Source organism: Polypterus senegalus, chromosome 17 (assembly GCF_016835505.1).
Source record: "Polypterus senegalus isolate Bchr_013 chromosome 17, ASM1683550v1, whole genome shotgun sequence".
Lineage (NCBI taxonomy): Eukaryota > Metazoa > Chordata > Cladistia > Polypteriformes > Polypteridae > Polypterus > Polypterus senegalus.
Window position 1 is genome coordinate 49,464,619 of NC_053170.1, and position 19,866 is coordinate 49,484,484.

The following is a 19,866-nucleotide window of genomic DNA, read 5'->3' on the forward strand; positions in this document are numbered from 1 at the left end:
CAAATTGCTTCTGAGACAATGCTTTGTGTCAATGGGATATTTAAGTTTTTTATATTGAATACATTTTCAAAAATCCTTAATCTCCTGTTTTAACTTTGTTAAAAAACTTCTTCATCTTGTCTCATTTCGATGTAAAGTCAATTTTCTTGATCAACCTTCTCCATACAGCTCATTCCTGTATCATTTTCCAAGTCAAAACCTTCTCCTTCAGATCTTCTTTTATTTTATCCATCCGCCTCCACTTTGGCCTCCCTCACTTTCCCTTACCGCATATTTCCATTTCCATCACTGTATTCATTGACTCCCCCCATCACATGTCCATACCACTTTGACTTACTTTTCAGTACTCTCTTAAATCTCTCACCCACTTTTGCTGTATCTCTCTGATTGTCTGATTTCTAATTCTGTTCCATCTCAACATTTTAATGTCTTCTCCTGTGCTCTCTTTGCTGCCCATATCTCATCTCCATACATCACTGCTGGTCTCACCACTTTCTTAAAAACCTTACCTTTAATCTTCACCTTATTTCTTCAATTACACAATACTCCTGATACATTCTTGTAATTGTTCTATCTGCACTCTGTGGGTTATCTCTGCTTCTAATTTTCCATCTTGGGCTACCACTGATTCTAGATACTGTATTTCAATTTATACTCTCTTTTCGGTAGCTCTCCCTGCATTCTAACTTCTGAATCCTGATCATAATTAAACCTCAAATATTGGGTCTTCTTCCTGTTTATCTTTAATCCTCTATCTTCAGAAGCCATTCCCATTCCTCCAACGTCTTATCCACTTCTTCTTTTCTGGTGCTACACAACACAATGTCATCATCAAATAGCATACACCAGGGGAATTGGTCATTCATCCCAAGACTCAATATATCCAAACAATATCAAAGAGGTAAGGACTTAAAGAAGATCCTTTGGTGCAAACCTACTTTAACTTTGATCGGCTTTTAACCCAAGTCCTCACTCCCTCATACATATCCTAGACAATCCTCACATACATCTCTGGTACTCCTTTCTCTCTCATTCACCGTCAGACCTCTTGGCGTGGCGCTCTATCATAAGCTTCTCCAAATCAATAAACACCATATGCAAACTCTTCTGTTTTTTCTCCAAGCTTCTCTATCAGCTGTCTCAATGCAAAGACTGCCTCAGTTGCTCCTCTCCCTGGCATAAAACCAAACTGCTCCTCCACTATGGTGGTCTCTTCCCTAAGTCTTCTCTCTATAACCCTTTCCCAAATTTCCATTATGTGTGACTTCAGCTTTATCCCTCTAGAATTTCCACAATTCTGAGCATCACCCTTCTTGGAAAAAAATAAATTTGAACAATTTCAGGGTAAAGCTGCATATAACAAAAGGTGAAAACAGTAAATGGGTCAGAGTACTTTCTGAATGCACTAAACTATTCCAGCTCACAGTTAGGGCATCAACCCTGTAATTAGTTGTCTTTTAACCTAGCATACATATCTATGGTAGACATATCTTGAATGTGTTAAATCCACATAGACATTGCCCAACTCAGGATTCGAACCCAGGACTCTGGAACTGTAATACAGCAGTGCTAGCCTCATACGCCTGCTCCACAGTTGTTTAATTAAAAAAGTGACAATAACCTGATTTCAGTTAATTTTATCATTTTTTGCAGCTATGTAACCCAACGGAGGGAACAGGGAAAGAACGCCAATTTTAAAATAATTGAATAGGACTGAAGTTAGTCTGCTGTCTATTGTGGCAACCTCTGAAGAGTTCTGAGCGTAGGGTAATGTATTAAACTAAAGGGCAAAAAATCTGGGGAAGCTTCTTGTTTGTAGGGGAGCTCATAAATCATGGGTCCAAAATTAGGCTGCTTTAACAGAGTTACTGCAGAGACATACTGTAAGTTAGGTTTGCTGGGTTCCTCCTAAAGTCTTTATGTCTGGAAACTAAGTGCACAGAGGTTTCTAGGTCATCACTTTTCAAGTAAGGGGGTCTTCATCTGCCCAGAGACAATAATGTGCATTATTATACAGTATTAGCAGAGCATCGCTGGAGTGGGAAAGCTTAAACAAGAATGGTTGATAGTTCTCATCAGATTTGTAAGTTTAGTGCAAAAGTGGAGAAACGTTATGATAGCTCTGTGTGTGAATGTGTACTGTAGATGTACAGGAGCACGATTTGCGACAAAAGCAGGCTTCATCTTACAGTTTTTCTGATAATACTGCGATTAGAGGATCAGTTCATTGTTAAAGCAGATCACACAGTGATCCCAAAAGCTTGCAGATGCCCTCTTGGAAAGAAACTAGCTGAGGCAAACATTGGGCAATCAAGAGCAGCCAGTTTAATCGGCTCTTTTTACTGTTTCCATTCCTTATGTGTGCCCACTTTCCCTGCTACTTAATCGTCTTTGGCACTGCTTTTCATACCAGGGCAGGAATAATACTTGAAGACTGTAATTACCAGTTATGGCATTGTTATATTTAAGTTTGTTAATGAGAACAGGAGCATGCTGAGCTTCCCGTAATACAGGACTGAACATTCCAGAAAAGAGAAAATGCACAAGCTTCTATTGCAGAAAGTAATCAGAGGGAGCAAAACGCTATAAAAAAATGTACAGTACAGCTCTGGATGAGTACCACTTGACTTTCCATCAGGCTGCTGCTTACTGGAAGCAGGGCAATGATTCCTCCTCTTAACGTGGCACTAAGAGATATATCTGATCAGATCAGATTAGCACATTGCAATGTCAAGCAACTGCTTTTCCTTTTTTAGTTTTTTTACTTACTTTATGTATTCCAAAATAATGTGTATGCAATTAAGAAATACTGAATGGTATACAGTAGGGCTGCAGGGCTACAAGAAATGGGACTAAAAAAAACAGAAGCAGCATATTTTCTTACATCCGACCACAGAGACCCCCCCAGAGAGGGGCTCACATCCGGCTGAGTCTCACTTTTGTTTATGATTTTCGACTTCACCCAGTGGCACAGTGGTTAATGTTGTTGCTGGGTTCCTGTTTTTTTTCCCTGCTTTGCCTTTAATATGTTTACAATTTCCATGTCTATTGCTCTGGGTTCACAATTTTCATCTCACATTCCAAAGTTGTGGATGTTAGATTAACTAGACATTGGCATACCCTGTGCCAGACTTGTGGTGTAGTGCCTCAATAGGGTAAAGGCCGGGATATTTTTTAAATAGAGATCAGGAGATGAAATGTAATTCATAAAGCAAGCAAAATCTTTCCTACTTGTTGTCATAGCTGAATTACTAACCAACGACATAGGCAAAATATATAATGACAATTTCTGAAACCAAAAAGACCATAAATAGTATGGACATTCACAAAGTTTTTAGGTTTCTATTCAATCTCAGATTATCAGGTAGTGTACCCAATCTTTATACCCTCAATCCAGTGACATCATGGGCTGTGACCTACATAACAAAGTGGCTGTGATGGACTGTGTCAAAGTTCAGTTTATTTTAAGTATTGTAACTGTTTATAAATAGCTGATATTATACTTATCAGGAGTTAATACAGAGTAGAGCTCTACTGAGGCACTGTATTGTAGAGGTACGGGATGCATTTCAGCATTTGGTTCTCTTGGGAACCCATTGGCCTACAAGCCACTGTGCACCTTGATGATTGATGGATGGTCATTTACCACAGTGGGAAAGAGAGGAGCATAGGTTAGTTGCTGGCATATAAAGGTACATTAGAAAAGAATCCTGTGTAATAGTTTAACAAGTTGTTCCGCCATGATGGGTTACATCTGAACTGGAGGGGCACCAGTGTATTGGGGACGGATATGAATAGGCTAGTCGAAGATTGTTTAAACTAGGGAATGGGGAGGCAGGGAGTTTAGGACAGGCCAGGTTTAGATCTATGCATGGAGGAACAAACAATAGCATAAAAATAACAATGCATAGTAATGTAAATGCTAAGCCAATATTTAAATGTAGAAGGAGTAACAAATTAAAAAAAGCTTGCCTTAATGCTAGAAGTATCAAAAATAAGGTAAACGTGTTGGAGCTGTATGTAGCAGAGCATAATTATGACATTATAGTAATAATAACAAAGATGGCGATGAGTATAACATAGAGGGATACACATTTTTTAGGAAGATATACAGAACAGAAAAGGAGGTGGGGTGGCTGTTTATGTCAAACAGAATTTAAATGTAATGTAAATGTAAAATGTCACTTGCTTATAGTATGTTGTAAGGTGAACATCTCTACATCTATAGCATTTAGTTAATGTTAGCACTCGTAGGCTGGAATTGATCGGATAAAACCTGCTCATGTGTTAAATGGGAGTGTAGCTACTAGAGGTTGTCTTTTGACCGAGTGGAGCTTGGTTGGTGTCCGATCTACTGAATGGTTTGTAAGCCGTGAAGAGATTGTACTTTATATGCATGAGATGGTGGCCCAGACATTCCCAGAATTGTTATAAAAATTTATATTGTGAAACTTGCAGCAATTACATTTTAGTCACCTCCAAGATACTCTCTTTGAGATACAATACACTTGTATAAGTTCTTCCTGTTAACATTTCCTGCCATCATCTTTTCTTACTATGTCTAGAACTTTGGGCAATTTTCATTTTCCTGTATTTCTTCCATGGTAGCAAATCTTCTTCCCTTGAGTCTCAGTTTTAATTTCTGGAACAAAAAGAAGTCACAGGAAGTGTGGTCTGGAAAATACACGGGGTGCGAAACAACAACCATATTGTGTACGTGAGTTGTTGTGGTGCAAAATCCAGGTTTGGGTGCATCACTTCTCCTGACGTTATTTTTCCTGGTACTTTCCTATGGACAACTCAGGACTCAATGTAATGTCACTGATTAAAAGTCTGAAACAAACACTTAACAAGTAAATCTGCTGATGTCAGAAAGGGTGATCATTATTCTCCCTTGAAAATCTGCTGTGGTCGCTTGAAGAAAAAAAAAACATGCTCGATCAGTTCTGCACAATGCCCCTCGCTGGACTGATTAACCAGAATTCAGGTGTACGATAGATATAGCAGCATTGTATTCGATAACTATACTCTACTCCTGTGCAACTGACAGATTACGGGGGTTTTTGGGTCCCTCCTCATATATATACTCAAACTCAGAGTTACTGGAGCCCATGGAGGTGTCTGCGATTTGGTGCTTTTTCCTATTTTAATGTCTGTTATTCACTTTTGATTTTTCTTATTTGATTTCCTTTCTCATTATTGTGTGGATTAACTTTCCTGAACTGTAGTTATTTATGAAGGAAGAAGACCTTTTAGTTTTTTTAACTTTTTTTTTCCCTGCACTGATTTTTGGAGCCACTGTAAATATTGTGTATATTTGCTTGCTTTACCTTTTTTTGCATTTTTGAAACTGCATCATAGTCTTAGAACTGTGCTTTGCTAATTGCACGACACAGAACTGTTAATTACTGACCCTCATCGGGTTATTATACTTTTTTCCATTAGAATTTGTGTCTGTGTTTCTCTAGGATGCTCAGTGTATACGCCGAGTAACATTGCATGGAGTATCACAGTACATAGCAGCCATACACAAGCTAAGTTCAACTTTGTCATGACATCAAGAAACAAAATGGCATCACAACATTAAACGTTTTAAACAATATTAGCATAAAATAAACTTTCACAATGAATTCTTCCCCGAGAAGTCATCAAAAACCTGAAATAAGCAATAAATCAATATGATACTAAAGAATAAACAGAATAGCAACAGTAGGATGCTGAAAGATGGCTGGTGTTTGACGTATTTCAAAGCTGCCTCAGAGGTTTATTTTCTAATATATAATAATTAGTAATTAATTAATAATAATTAATAAGAATTTATATACAAGAAGTTCCTCTTTAGATGAAAATGTGTGCCACAAGACCATTAAAATGTTTAACTATTTTGGGACCTTTAGATTATATTAAGACATAGGTATGTTAAAAGAATATACCATTTATCTGTATGCTGATTGGTGCAAACTAATATGTGTCTTGACTGTGTTATGCAAATGAACCCAACTTACTGAACTGAACATTATAACTTTGTTATATTTATCAGTCTTGTTGTGTTGATCTGATCAGATTTCATGACAGGCTACCTTAATGTTATTGTAAATAAGAACATCCATCTCTGGATTCATGTGTAATGGTGATCTTGATTATTCTTTATTCACAGAATATTTTTCCCCTGACACTTGGTGTGAGTGATTGTGGATGTGTGTGAATTTATCCTGTGTAGTGCTGGTATTGTAACCCCAGATAGGAACCAGCACCTCAGAAGTTTATTATTGAAGAAAAGTGATCTGAAAATAGTTGGGCTTTACCCAGTACTGCCATGTTCAGCAGTGGTGTCACAACTCCAGAGCTCTCTTGTGTATGAGCGGTGAATGGGATTGGTACTGGCATGGTGGTTTCCGATTTGCCTGTGCTCCAGCTGTCTGTGACTCTCTGCTCAAAGAAGTGAATCTAACAAATGGAAGAATAACATGGACTTAACCCTTGTTGATTAGGCAAACATTATTTGATGAAACTAATAAGGTAAGAAGAAGGAACTTGAGGTATATGTGTGTTTCCGCATTGTTATTTTTAGGGATGGTCATCTTATTAAGTTAATGTCTCAAAAGACTTTTCCTGTGTTAGCAATGGTGTCATACTGTACTGTACATGATCACCTTTCAAATAAGGTCTTCCACATGAATTGCTATTGTGGGCTGCATCAGGTGTGGGCAGGAGGAGAAGTACAGAAAGTTAATCAAAGACTTTGTTAAATGGTGCGACTCAAACCACTTACACCTTAACACCTGCAAGACCAAGGAGCTGGTGGTGGATTTTAGGAGGCCTAGGCCCCTCATGAACCCTGTGATCATCAGAGGTGACTGTGTGCAGAGGGTGCAGACCTATAAATATCTGGGAGTGCAGCTGGATGACAAATTGGACTAGACTGCCAATACTGATGCTCGATGTAAGAAAGGTCAGAGCAGACTATACTTTCTGAGAAGGTTGGCATCCTTCAACATCTGCAGTAAGATGCTGCAGATGTTCTACCAGACGGTTGTGGCGAGTGCCCTCTTCTACGCGGTGGTGTGCTGGGGTGGCAGCATAAAGATGAAAGACGCCTCACGCCTGGACAAATTTGTTAAGAAGGCAGGCTCTATTGTAGGATTAAAGTTGGACAGTTTAACATCTGTGGCAGAGCGACGGGCATTAAGCAAATTCCTGTCAATCATGAATAATCCACTGCATCCACTTAACAGGATCATCTCCAGACAGAGGAGTAGTTTCAGTGACAGACTTTTGTCACTGTCCTGCTCCACTGACAGACTGAGGAGATCATTCCTCCCCCACACTATGCGACTCTTCAATTCCACCCGCGGGAGTAAATGCTATCATTAATTTTATTTTAATTTTTTTAATTTTTTTCATTTTTAATTACTTTTTAATTTAATATTGTTTCTTTGTATCAGTATACTGCTGCTGGATTATGTGAATTTCCCCTTGGGATTAATAAAGTATCTATCTATCTATCTATCTATCTATCTATCTATCTATCTATCTATCTATCTATCTATCTATCTATCTATCTATCTATCTATCTATCTATCTATCTATCTATCTATCTATCTATCTGAATGGCATTCTAATCCAATGTGTAGCATTAGAGTGTCCTTTTCATTTAAAGATGTGCGTGACTGCTACCCATTGTCTCACTTCTTAAGCATTACTTCTTTGGGTGTCTCAAAGCTTAGGCAAACAAAACTCGGCAAGAAATCCTTGCTTTTAACACAACGTTAATTGATTCTCTGGTTTCTGACCTTGCCTGTTCCAATCACATTATATGTTGCATCTCCGCTGTGCCACTCTGGGCACTAATTAAAACTAAAATGCAATCTCATTATTTATGGACAGATAAAGGCAGTCACAATAATACACTTTCAATGTGGTTTAAAGCTACCTTGTTCTAATGGTTACTATTTTTTATTGCAGAGATTAGGTCCATTACATGAAAAATGTAAAGTGTTTTAATACAGTCGATTCCTGTTAATCGGACCACATCCGGATGCGATCATTTTGGTCCTAATAACCGGCTGGTCCGATTACACGAACATGCCCTATACATGTGCAACCAAGACGGGACGTGCTATAAGTAACATATTAAAATGTCATTATGGCTTTTATTGTGCTGCACACGCGTATGGCAAACGTACAAACAAGAACTACGTACATGTACGTGTACGGTTGCTTACAACTTTATTGAAAAAGAAATCTACGAATTCTTCGAAACGATCTACACAGCACTCAGCATGCGAAGCACAATAAAAAAGGTTACATTACCAAATTCCAGTCAACGTTTGAAGAACTTGTGTAGTGTGATCTGACGCATTCTGTTGACGCACTGCACTTGTTTACACTCGACTTCATGTCGCCGGCTACTGGGAAAAGAAAGGAAAGAAAGGGCAGGCATGGTCACCCCCACTGGTTTGCACTTGGTACAAATTTTCCGACTTCCTGACCTTTGATAAAAGCATAAATTCTCCTGGGGAGCCCAGGGATCCTCCCGATGTCGCTGACCTGCTTTACATCCGCTTTCCGCGGACGACTTGTGGCTTCTTTTTCTTATTCTCTGTCACGTTTTTTGGTCTGATTAAACAGAATTTTGGTCCAAATAAGCGAACAATATTAGGTTTATGTAATATGATCTGTTTCGGTTGTTTAGGATTTGGTCCAAATAAGCGGCAATTAAATGGCAACTGCTGTGATCAAGGTGGTCTGAAAGAGAGTCTTCCTTAGTTGCTAGTCTCTAAATAATGCCCACTTCAGCTGGCCTTCTGTATTTTATATCGGTCTCCCAGATGGAAGTGAGGTTAATTGTCTTCCAGCTGGTGCCCCACTGAATTGTGGGTGTAAAAGGAGGTTGTGTTAACAGCAGTGTCCCTTCTCGACTTAGACTTAGATATCCTCTAACCGCATGTGCTTGACAAACATGTATCTCCTTATATTCCCTACAGATTTTATTTTTTCTCCAGCCGTCTGGAGTTTTTTTGTTTTTTCTGTCCCCCCTGGCCATTGAACCTTACTCTTATTCGATGTTAATTAATGTTGATTTATTTTGTTTTATAATTGTGTCTTTCATTTTTCTATTCTTTAATATGTAAAGCACTTTGAGCTACTGTTTGTATGAAAATGTGCTATATAAATAAATGTTGTTGTTGTTATATAAAAGATGCACTGTTCTCATACTGTTCACTAAAATGCCTTTTTTTTAGTTTTTTTGCCTCACAACACAACACAGCAACTTCTTTCCAGTTGGAATCTCAAGGATTTGAATTTAACACTCCAAAATGTTTAGAGACAAGGCAAGTCAAACGGAACATAACCCACCATCCTTCTTCGGCATCCTGCTGCTATGACTGTCCTACACAATCTTAGACTCGAAGTTGTTTTGGAGTAAGAGCCCACTTACTGCTGCACCCAGTCATGGACAGGCCCCCCATGTCCTCTTGTGATTTTGACTCAATGTAACAGTTAATATATTGAATGACACGGACCGTGGGAAAGAAATCAAAAACAGAATATTAAGCAATGGTCACTCAAACAACATTTTATTAACTCAGAGACAAATCCTGACAATGAGAGCCTGTGAGTCATAAATTTCATAATTAAAAACAACCAACATTAACCAAAAACAAAAGCCAAAGCAGTGTCTTACAGCAGGAGCAAAAATAAGGAAAAAATACAAAAACATCTCAAAATGCATTTAAAAAAACTTTCATTTACACCAAAACTTCAGGCATGATAAGCGTTTAAATCCAATGGCCGTGTGCATAGTTAACACAATTCCAAAGTAAAGACGAAGGAACCAAGAAAAGCAAGAATTCTCTTTTGGTTGTCCATTGTGCTTTAAACCATATTGACCATTACAGAATCCTATTCACATTGTCACTTTTCTGTCATGGGGTGGGGATTAATTTTTTTTTTGTTTTTTGCACTTACTACGTTAACCCTAAAACAGAAAGTGCACTGGTACAGCTTTGTGGCTCCCCTTCCTAAGATGCTCCAGACTGACTTGGAAGGCTGCACTTTCTGGCCACCTATACTAAGAAGAAACGCACCATCGGGAGTAACTTTGCATCATGAACTCATTCGACTTTTGTGCAACTTTTATTGAGCAAGCCTTTCGTTGGCCACATCCAGCTGTAACTCTCCTTGCAACCTGAAACCCACCCGCTTACCCTCCAACCCCCTTGTGTCTTGTGGAAAACCTCACAAATGCATAGTCGGAGATAAACAAACACACTGCAAAAGTTAATCCAATCTGCGGCCTTTACTTGTGCAATGATTATTTCCTGTGGCACTTATCTACTCTTGTAATCATTTATTAATGGCAGTGTAAGATTGAGTAAATCCTGCGAAATAAAAAAAAAATAATATAAAAGTGTGTAACCCGACACCCTTATTTTAAGTGCTACCATATCCTCTATATATAATCTGTACAGATATATTATTGTCTGTGGATAGCCTCCAGCTTCCACTGGTAATAAATAAATTAAGAAAAAAAAAGTCTTCAAAAGAGTTTGGCTTCTACAAGATAAAGCGCAGCGTCTGACAGAGGTGGCACCTTGAATTTTTGTTCTCATGTAACTCTACACCTCACAATGGATGATCAATTCCACCGCACATATGAGTGACTTTTTCACAAAGACCTAAGGCATCGGTAAAAATAGACAGAAATCAATGGGCCTGTTTTCTGGTGTGTACATAACACAGCATCCACAGAGCAATGATGTGCGGTAAATTGTGACGCAACAATTGGACAAAGAGATATTTTGCCAAATAACAAATAAATAAATAAATAACATCCTGAAAATGTAATTAGAAAAAAAAAGGCACGGCTAAAATGAAATAACGCAAGTGAATCAGGAGAACCTCACACCCATACTTCTGGTGTGGTATACTGCATACTGTGGGTATTAAAATCAGACGGAGATGACACAGAGGTGACACACTTCCAGGTACCCGGGTTCGATGGCCAGGTTGGTCACTGTGTGGAGCGCACACAAACACACACACTCTCCCTTTTTCCTCAAGTTTGTGCAGGTTAGGTTGGTTATGGTGTGCCCAATACGAGTGTGTGGAAGCAGACCCGGTGATGGACTGGTGTGCTGCTTGATAAGGCCCGTACAGCTTTTTGCTCTGAGCAATGCTTTAACAGGAGAGACATGTTGGAAATAATGGATGATTGTGCAGAAGTCCAAATTTTTTTTTCTTACTTTGATACCTGGATAATGCCTGAATGACTGCAGTGGGAAAAAAAAAAGTAGATATGGGAGTGTCCCGTGTGATGGAATTGTGCCCAGCCCATGGCTGATTCCTACCTCATCCCCGCTTTTACTAGGATAGGTACCATCAAGTTGAAATCCTGTCATGGAAAAAGAGAACATGAGAAGTGGAAAGACGAGTGAGTGTGCCCAGTTATGGACTGCTATCCCATTCAGTGGGTGAGTCCTACACAAAACGGCTGCCATTAGTTCAAGCATCTGAAGCCGTGTAAGATAAAAAGCGGGTGTGGAAAACAGATGAATTGACGGAAAATCACTCAGCAGCTTGAAAGATGAAGCCTACAGTAAATGAAATCACTCTTTAAACGTTATCATGTCAGAAACTCTCTTTCATGAACATGTGCTTAGAAGAAACCTCCAGCAAATTATAGTGCAAAGCAAGACACTTTCTTTGGTAACAAAAAGGGCCTTTTTTGTACAAAATATATAATAAATTATACTTTGGGTTGGTGTGTAACAGTACACCACATAATAATACATTATTAAGCTCTAGGTGCTTATGAATTACCAACAGAATTACTGGCAAAGTCTTCATCAGCAGCCCTTAAAAGATTTTCTTTGGCTTTATAAACTGTAGGAGTTTCTAATTCAGAAGACTGTTGTGGTGTTTCTTTCCAAGCTTCACCACAAACGTCTAACTTAGCTTTAGTGAAAGCAAACAGAAATACATTAATATCATGGAGGAACCCTACCTTTTGGACGTCGATTTAAAACAAAACCCAGTTTAAGTGCATGCTGCTTCTTATTTGTCTCAATTAAACTGTGACAATGAACTAGAACTAAGGATTTCTGTGATCCTGCATCGACAGGCAGGCTTTCTGAGATCAAAGTTGTTGTCTCTCTTTTTTATTTTTGTACTTACAGTGTATACATATATATAAGATATGTATCGGCACAATTAATTCAAACAGAAATACGACTTTGAGACAATTCAAAAAGTGTGAAAATAGCACAGAAGAAGGCGTGCGTCACTTGCTATAATAAGATCAATCAGTTTAACACATGGGGCTCCCACATGCGCTCCTTTTTGCAATTTTTTTTGACGTTTTCCTTTCTAAATCTTGGGGGGTTTGGGGCTCGCAAATGATTCTGCTGTATATAGAAGTTACTCAGTCATGCTTTTTGATATATAGTGCCTTTTTTCCCTTTCAGCACATTCTTAAAGTGCATTACAAAGTAAGAGTGCTGAAGGACTTGCTACAGTGTGACAGAAATCCAACTGCAGCCACTTTCTTTGTGAAAGTGTTCTGGGACTTTCCACAACTATGGGATGGCCGAGGCTAAAACGACTGCATTGCCTATTTGCTGCTAGACGCCTCTGTTTCATCTGTGAATGAATTTACTTCTAGAGGCTAGTAATACTCAAAATCCCTGCAGAACAGCAAATGGACTTTCAGCACTAAACTGAATGCTAGGACACTAGGAGAAAGCAAAGGGTGAGATGATTTATGTTATCCAGTTAACCTTAATTCAAAAATAACAAGCATTTAATAGAACAGCATGCAGATTTATCATTTTAAAAAAGCTACATCTGTACAAGTCCATCCCTATGAACATCTTTGGTAAAAGATCAGCAAATTTCTGTTGACTTCTTTCTTTCATGTTTAGCCCAAGTAAAATTCTGGGCAGTCCAAGCAGCCCAAGTGTGAACTCTGTGATTCAAAGTTGTCACCAGAGCCTGGCAGTAAGCTTCTCAAATGATATCTCTATGAGATTTCTTCAATTGTCTCTTTAGAAACTAAAAGTAACAGCTTTGCTTGTACCTGAATAACTCTGGTAGGCACGCAAATGAAAAATGGTGCTGTCACATGCAATAAGCTCTTTGGATTTTCAGCTAAGTTTATTCTTTTTGCTTTTTAGGATTGACATTTCCATTAGTATGGTCTCCAGACTGACTCATCCATTCTTCCGGGTGTCGACATGGTGGTAGGTGAATTGCTATGGCTTCCATCTGCTTCTACGCCGTCGTTCTGGCTGCTCAGACTTGGATTCATTAAGTTGTTTCCAGTTGTCCCACTGGTGCAGGAGGAAAGCATTCTGGTGGGTGAGCGTTCTCCTCCAGGAGTGACCATCGAGAACTGGTATGATCCGGATCCAGTGCCGTAGTAGAGGTGATAGGGGGATGAGTTGGTCTGAAAGTGTCCACTTTGGTTTTGGGCTGATCCAGGATAAGGAGGAGGTAAGTAGTGATAGCGAGATGTGGCAGCCATGCCTGTCATGCTAATGCCCCCAATGCCAGAGCTGGAGGGGCTGGGTGAGTAGGTGAAGGCTCCTGGGTAATGCATCCGTGGATCAGTGAATCGAGGATCAGCCAAGGGAGAAAGGGCAGAGAATTGGCGATCAAACTGGCGACTGTTTGAGAAGAGTTCAGAGGTTCCAGCTGAAAACAAGAAGATTGGAAACACCATTACTCAATATGAAGGGTACAATTTAAGGTGACACTTATAACAATTAACAGGAATTTAGGCATCAACTGTTGTTAACACTGAAGGCCTCTTTATATTACATAAATGAATTTTAGCGTTGGAACCTGCAGAGTTTGTAGAAGAATGGCACTGTATAAAATAAAGCCTTACTGATTATCAGTTATAAGGGAAAGAACACAGAATAGTTCTTAAAAGTGGCATGGACAGGTTAAAGTTTAAGAACAATTCTGTTCTTAAAGAAGGGTAAGCCACGTGTTACCAACCCTTTAATAATTAATTACATTTACATAGCGCTTCTGTGACAGTGGGTTAAACACTTCATCAACCACCAATGTAAGAATTTCAACTAGATGATGCGATAGCAGACAATTCACCATTATGTGGTGAAGAAGTGAGAGTTAGTTGGCCTGTGACGGACAGGAGATGATTAGGAATCAGAATGACCAGGTAGTAGTGGGAAATCTAGCTAGGACATAGAGAAATACCCTACTCTGCATTGAGATCCCACGGCACCGATTTTTATAGCACAGTGTCCTTGTCACTGCACTGGGGCCTTGGGATCCACAGATAGACCACAGGGTAAGCGCCCCCTGCTGGCATCGCCAACACCTCTTCCAGCAGCAGCCCAAGCTTCTCCTAGATGGTCTCCCATCCAAGTACTGGCCGGACCAAACATGTTTAGCTTCCGGTGGATTACCTGTTCTGAAGTTCAAAACCCTCACTCAAAAGTTTCTATATTGAAATGAAATCATTTTTAATTTCCAAGTCACATTATTTTTGAAAGGTGGTCAGTAAATCACACAAAAGCATCTTTCATGCTCATTGGATTTAATTAATCAACTTCATATCATGGATGGATAGATAGACCTTTCATGCTAAGGAACATTTCAAAGCAATTTACATTAACAAAACAAAAAGACTCGCCCTTGTCCACTGTCTAGCGGACGGCCTGCCATAACAATGTGCTAATGAACCATGCTGAACGGTTCTCTTCTTACACTAGCCTTTTAAGTAGGCCAACAAAAATATGGCAGAACACTCGCCTTTAAGGTGAATTAAAAAAGAAAAGAAAAAAACACACTTTTACAGCTTATGAAATATCTACCTTAAGATGAGAAAAATTAAATAAATTGCTGGCTGCGGTCTGACTTAAATTATGCAATTAACTCCTAATTCTGCTCTCCCCACACTTCTCCCGCTTCAATGAAAAGCTTTGTTAATCTCAAACGGCCCACTGTCTAAACACTATGAGAATATCTGGCAGTTGAGTAACGATTGCTGTTAATATAAAGGAAGAACCCAAACAGGAAGCCTGGTAGTCAGCACACTTGCTCCCACATGCAAGTCACTTTTACAATACATCGAGGGGAGAGGGATGGTGGGATGAAGAGGAGCCCATTATGAGCTGCTCTGTGCTGCTACTTGTGGTGGTGGGAGAGGAGGGGGGGTTGGAAGAAAGTCTGGGGGATTACGTGTTTGTAACACTTGTTTTAAACTGAAAGGGCGTAAAATGTGCACCTAGAACAAAAGCCGGGTTTTAAATTCACACTTTGAGTTAATCTCACACCTAAAGCAACTAACCTACTCTGCTAAACTTCCACCATTGCAATGATCTTTATACGTTAATGCTGAGAAACACTGCAGAGTGAAAGCAAACAATCAGATAAAAATGTACAAAAAAAAAAGTTGCTGCAAGCAGATCATAGCTCATAGTAAGCGTAAAGAGAAGGCGGCGTGTGGGGCTTTCATTCTGCCTGCCTGGATTTAGAGAGGCAGCGTGTGAAAAGGGTGTGCCATAACCATGAAAGGTGACACACACTGTAACGTTCAGAGGATGCACTTGTGAGGCTAAAGCATGTGGGAACAAAACGAGAAAAAGAAAAAAGAAGTTCTCTTGGCTGTGCCGCAGCTTCTGATCCGCTACTCCGGACAGACTGTTTGCTTTTATAGCTGCGGGTAATGTTGAATGGTGTATTGTTAAAATGAGGAGGAAAAACAAAACTCCAAATGATCTCTGATATTAAACTCCAGGGCCCTTTCTTTGGTATTGCTATCAGCCTCTTTTTCTACAGAACATCAGAACAATTGTGATGAGATCAAGCCAGTCAGCCCAATAAGCTTGTCCATCCTATTCACTTATACTGTTCCAAATAACATCAAGTCAGAATATGAAGGTCCCTGCTCTCCATCATATTACTTGGTATTCACATGTCCATGATTCTTTGCATGAAGGAAAATTTTCTAACATTTGTATGACCATTTTCCAATCATGTCCCCATATTTTTGTTACAGAATTTATTTGAAAGTAACAACTTGGATACACTGTATGTCCCCTTCATAATTTAAAACACTTCAGTCATGACACCTTTTAAAATCCACTTGCTTAATGCAGCTTTATATCCTTGTAGGGCCCCATGACAACTTGCTTCCAGTTGTACAGTCCTTAGACTACTAGTGTCCCCATTCTGTACCAAGTATGCATTTTATACATACTATATATAATGAAGTTCAGTAGGAACAAGACAGAATACATGCGTGTAAATGAGAGGGAGGTCAGTGGATTGGTGAGGATGCAGGGAGTAGAGTTGGTGAAGGTGGATGAGTTTAAATACTTGGGATCAACAGTAGAGAGTAATGGAGATTGTGGAAAAGAGGTGAAAAAGAGAATGTAGGCAGGGTGGAATGGGTGGAGAAGAGTGTCAGGAGTGATCTGTGACTGACGAATATCAGCAAGAGTGAAAGGGAAGGTCTACAGGACGGTAGTGAGACCAGCTATGTTATATGGGTTGGAGACGGTGGCACTAACCAGAAAGCAGGAGAGAGAGCTGGAGATGGCAGAGTTAAAGATGATAAGATTTGCATCGGGTGTGATCAGGGTGAACAGGATTAGAAATGAGGGTATTAGAGGGTCAGCTCAAGTTGGACGGTTAGGAGACAAAGTCAGAGAAGATGAGATTGCTCATGGTCATGTGCAGAGGAGAGATGCTGGGTATATTGGGAGAAGGATGTTAAGGACAGAGCTGCCAGGGAAGAGGAAAAGAGGAAGGCCTAAGAGAAAGTTTATGGATGTGGTGAGAGAGGACATGCAGGTGGTGGGTGTAACAGAACAAGATGTAGAGGACAGGATGATATGGAAGAAGATGATCCACTGTGGCCACCCCTAATGGGAGCAGCCGAAAGAAGAAGAATATATATATATATATATATATATATATATATATATATATATATATATATATATATATATATATATATATATATATATATATATGTATATATATACAGTATATATATATATATATGTATATATATATACAGTATATATATATATATACTGTATACACAGAGGTTTGCAGTTTTGTGAAAAACAAACTTTTTCTGCTGACTGGTCACACCAAGTGTCAGTCTGGCTATACTTCCTGAGATGACATTGGTGGGACACTGTGAATTAATTACAAGTAGTGGGTTCTATCGGTTAGTTTCTGACACAGCTGGCTTTCCTATGATAGATAACTGCACGGCTACATGTGCTACCAGTTAAATTTGGCAAATAAAAGCACAAAATAATTGGAAATGATGACAAAGAACATAGTGTACTGCACTATGTTTCATCATTACTGATGGCTGCTATGCATTCTTTTATGTCAAAACCAGTTCACTTTGTCGATAAAATAAATGTGGCGCGAATCGCAGAATCCTCATTGTTGAGGACCTGAGCGACTGGACCAGGCCAAGGGGACATCGACGTAGGTGGTGATTTTGGGGGGTGGGACTGGACCACATGTCTGTCTGGTGGGTTGCCAACTGGGATCCTGTACTGTTTCGTCATGTGGTGGGTGCAGCAGTACCAGTGCATGCTCTCTAACCTGACCTGATAAAATAAACTTAACTGATATTAAGTTGAAAAATAAAATTTTGAGATTTCATGTGCTGGTTGTATCCGCAGAACGGCCGTCATTTGAGATGTGCCTGTACACTGACTATAATACATTTTACATTTACCTAATTGTCTTGTTTTGGCAGAGAGGGGTGCTGCACATTACCAATGCCATAATATATTAGCTGGCTTTATCCTAACGAACCTAAGTTACAAATAATAGTTCTCAGGATTCAAAGTACTTGTGCTAATGGTTTGATGTAGGTACTGCTTTGTTCCTTCTCTGTCATCCTTTAGCATGTCCAAGGAAGTTAAGTGCACATTTCTTTCCTTAACTTAGGAGCTCCTCTCCTCCTTCATCTTGGTTGCACCTTCTGGTTGCGGGTAGCACTGCAGTTTTCTCATTGAGGTTTTATACACAGTGTCCTCTTTTGGTTAGCATAAAGTTTACACATGCTGAGCAGTTGGTGATCAGTCAACCTCAGTCTTTATCTAAGGCAACTTACAACATTTCAGATACAATTAGTTAAATTTCTTTTGCTATTCCAAATAGATGGTGACATAGTGTCAGTAGCAGAGCTTGAGCCCTTGACCACTGGGTTTGAAGTGCAAAACCTTAACCACTACACCACACTGCTTGATATATATTATTGCTAGAACTGTTAGGGCATACTTTCTAATATATTATAAAAAAAATATGCTATATAGTCTGTGGTGGGATTGGCTCGAGCAGACCCTGTAGTTAGGATATAGCGGGCTGGATAATGGATGGATGGATAGTATGTAGTATATTTATATTATCTCATCTGCAGACCTATTGATTCTTAGTAGCTGGATGCATGGTGTATAATGCGGAAAATAGTCCTGGATAAGGAGCTGGGTTTATGGCAGCTATGGCTACAGCTGAAAGATTAGACCCTGCACCTTCACAACCCAAGTAAGATAATTCCAAAATAGATGAACAGAGATATACAGATTGGTGTGGACTGGTATCTTGCCAAGGACTCGCTTCAGCTGTGGCTAAACAATATGAAACTTTGCAGGTCAGAATATTGCTAAAAAATGGATAGAAATGTATGGATATAAATATATGAGACATGTTACTGCTCACAAGCTGACGTCCTTACTTGCTTAAGTGCTCTAAGAGATCAGTTTTCACCTGGTCATCCTGATTTGCTGGGCATTTGAATTTGTTTTCTTGTTATTTTCTCAGTCCAGCATTCAAATGAAGCATGTTCAGCTGTGCCATGTTTTTCCAAGCTTGAATTCAGAGTACCACAGGTGGTTGCAAGGAAATCCACACATGCAAATGGATGAAAACTCAAACCCTGACCTCAGACCGCTCAGGTACCCAATTATTTTCTTATACTTTTCAACCATAACCACATGTTTTATTTTTAATCTAACTGTGCTAGATCATCAATCATGCAATTACTGGAATAATCAGAAAGGGCAAAAAAAAAAAAAAAATTTCAATACTGTAGATCGACAAAAAACTCCTAAAACAGAATGTTCCTTCTCCTTTAACATATTAGTCAAGTAAACAGCAAATGGCTGAAGCCTCTTGGAAGCGTCTCTGGCCGGGTTTGATGTCATCAGTGAGCAGATAATGTGCCTCTCTGGGGGCTCAGTTGCGCACTGCATGCCACCTGGGATAAACACCTGGCCTGGTCTGAAACATTCCAGCCAACCCCTGAAAGAGACTTCTGCTTTTATAAGGATTTCCTTAATTGGCTCAATGTATCATTTTAATATTTTTGGAATATTTTCTGTGGTGTGTGCCTTTGGGGTTGTGGTGAGCGTTGAAAACCTTTTAAAGCACACCAGGAAAATACATTAAATTCACCCAGTGATACAAAAAAAGAAATTTCTTGAGCTGGAACCAAAATCTGAGGAAAGCAGACCATAAAGAGTGTTGCCTGGGCTGCTAAATGGCTCCTGTTATTCATCTTCTGTTCTGTTCTGTACAGGGTATGATATTTATGTTTTTGTGTGCTGTTCTGATGTGCCATTCGTTTAAATACTTCAGGGCTACCATGTGCTCCTGTTGCTGCAGTTGTGGGTAGGAGCAGGCATTGCATGGCAGAACAATCACCCTCTTGGGAAAACTAGTATAGCTTTATGTACAGAAATGTTACTTTTTATATGCACACTGTACCAAAAACCACTTGCACCCAGGAGCAGAGGTTCAGTTTGCCTTAAGACCAGCATGAAGCAGGTATGTAAATAATTATATTACCTGGCT

General features: G+C 39.4%; 1 protein-coding gene across 2 annotated transcripts in view; it reads right to left on the bottom strand.

The window, feature by feature from the left end:
- Positions 1-9,559: 9,559 nt before the first annotated feature.
- The window catches only part of runx3 (RUNX family transcription factor 3), a 123,641-nt gene continuing 113,334 nt past the window's right edge, over positions 9,560-19,866 (bottom strand). For both annotated transcript variants that reach the window (XM_039740721.1, XM_039740720.1), the window contains exon 8: positions 9,560-13,698. In XM_039740721.1, the coding sequence (XP_039596655.1) occupies positions 13,193-13,698 (506 nt within the window). In that variant the 3' untranslated portion in view covers positions 9,560-13,192. The remainder of the gene's footprint in view (positions 13,699-19,866) is intronic.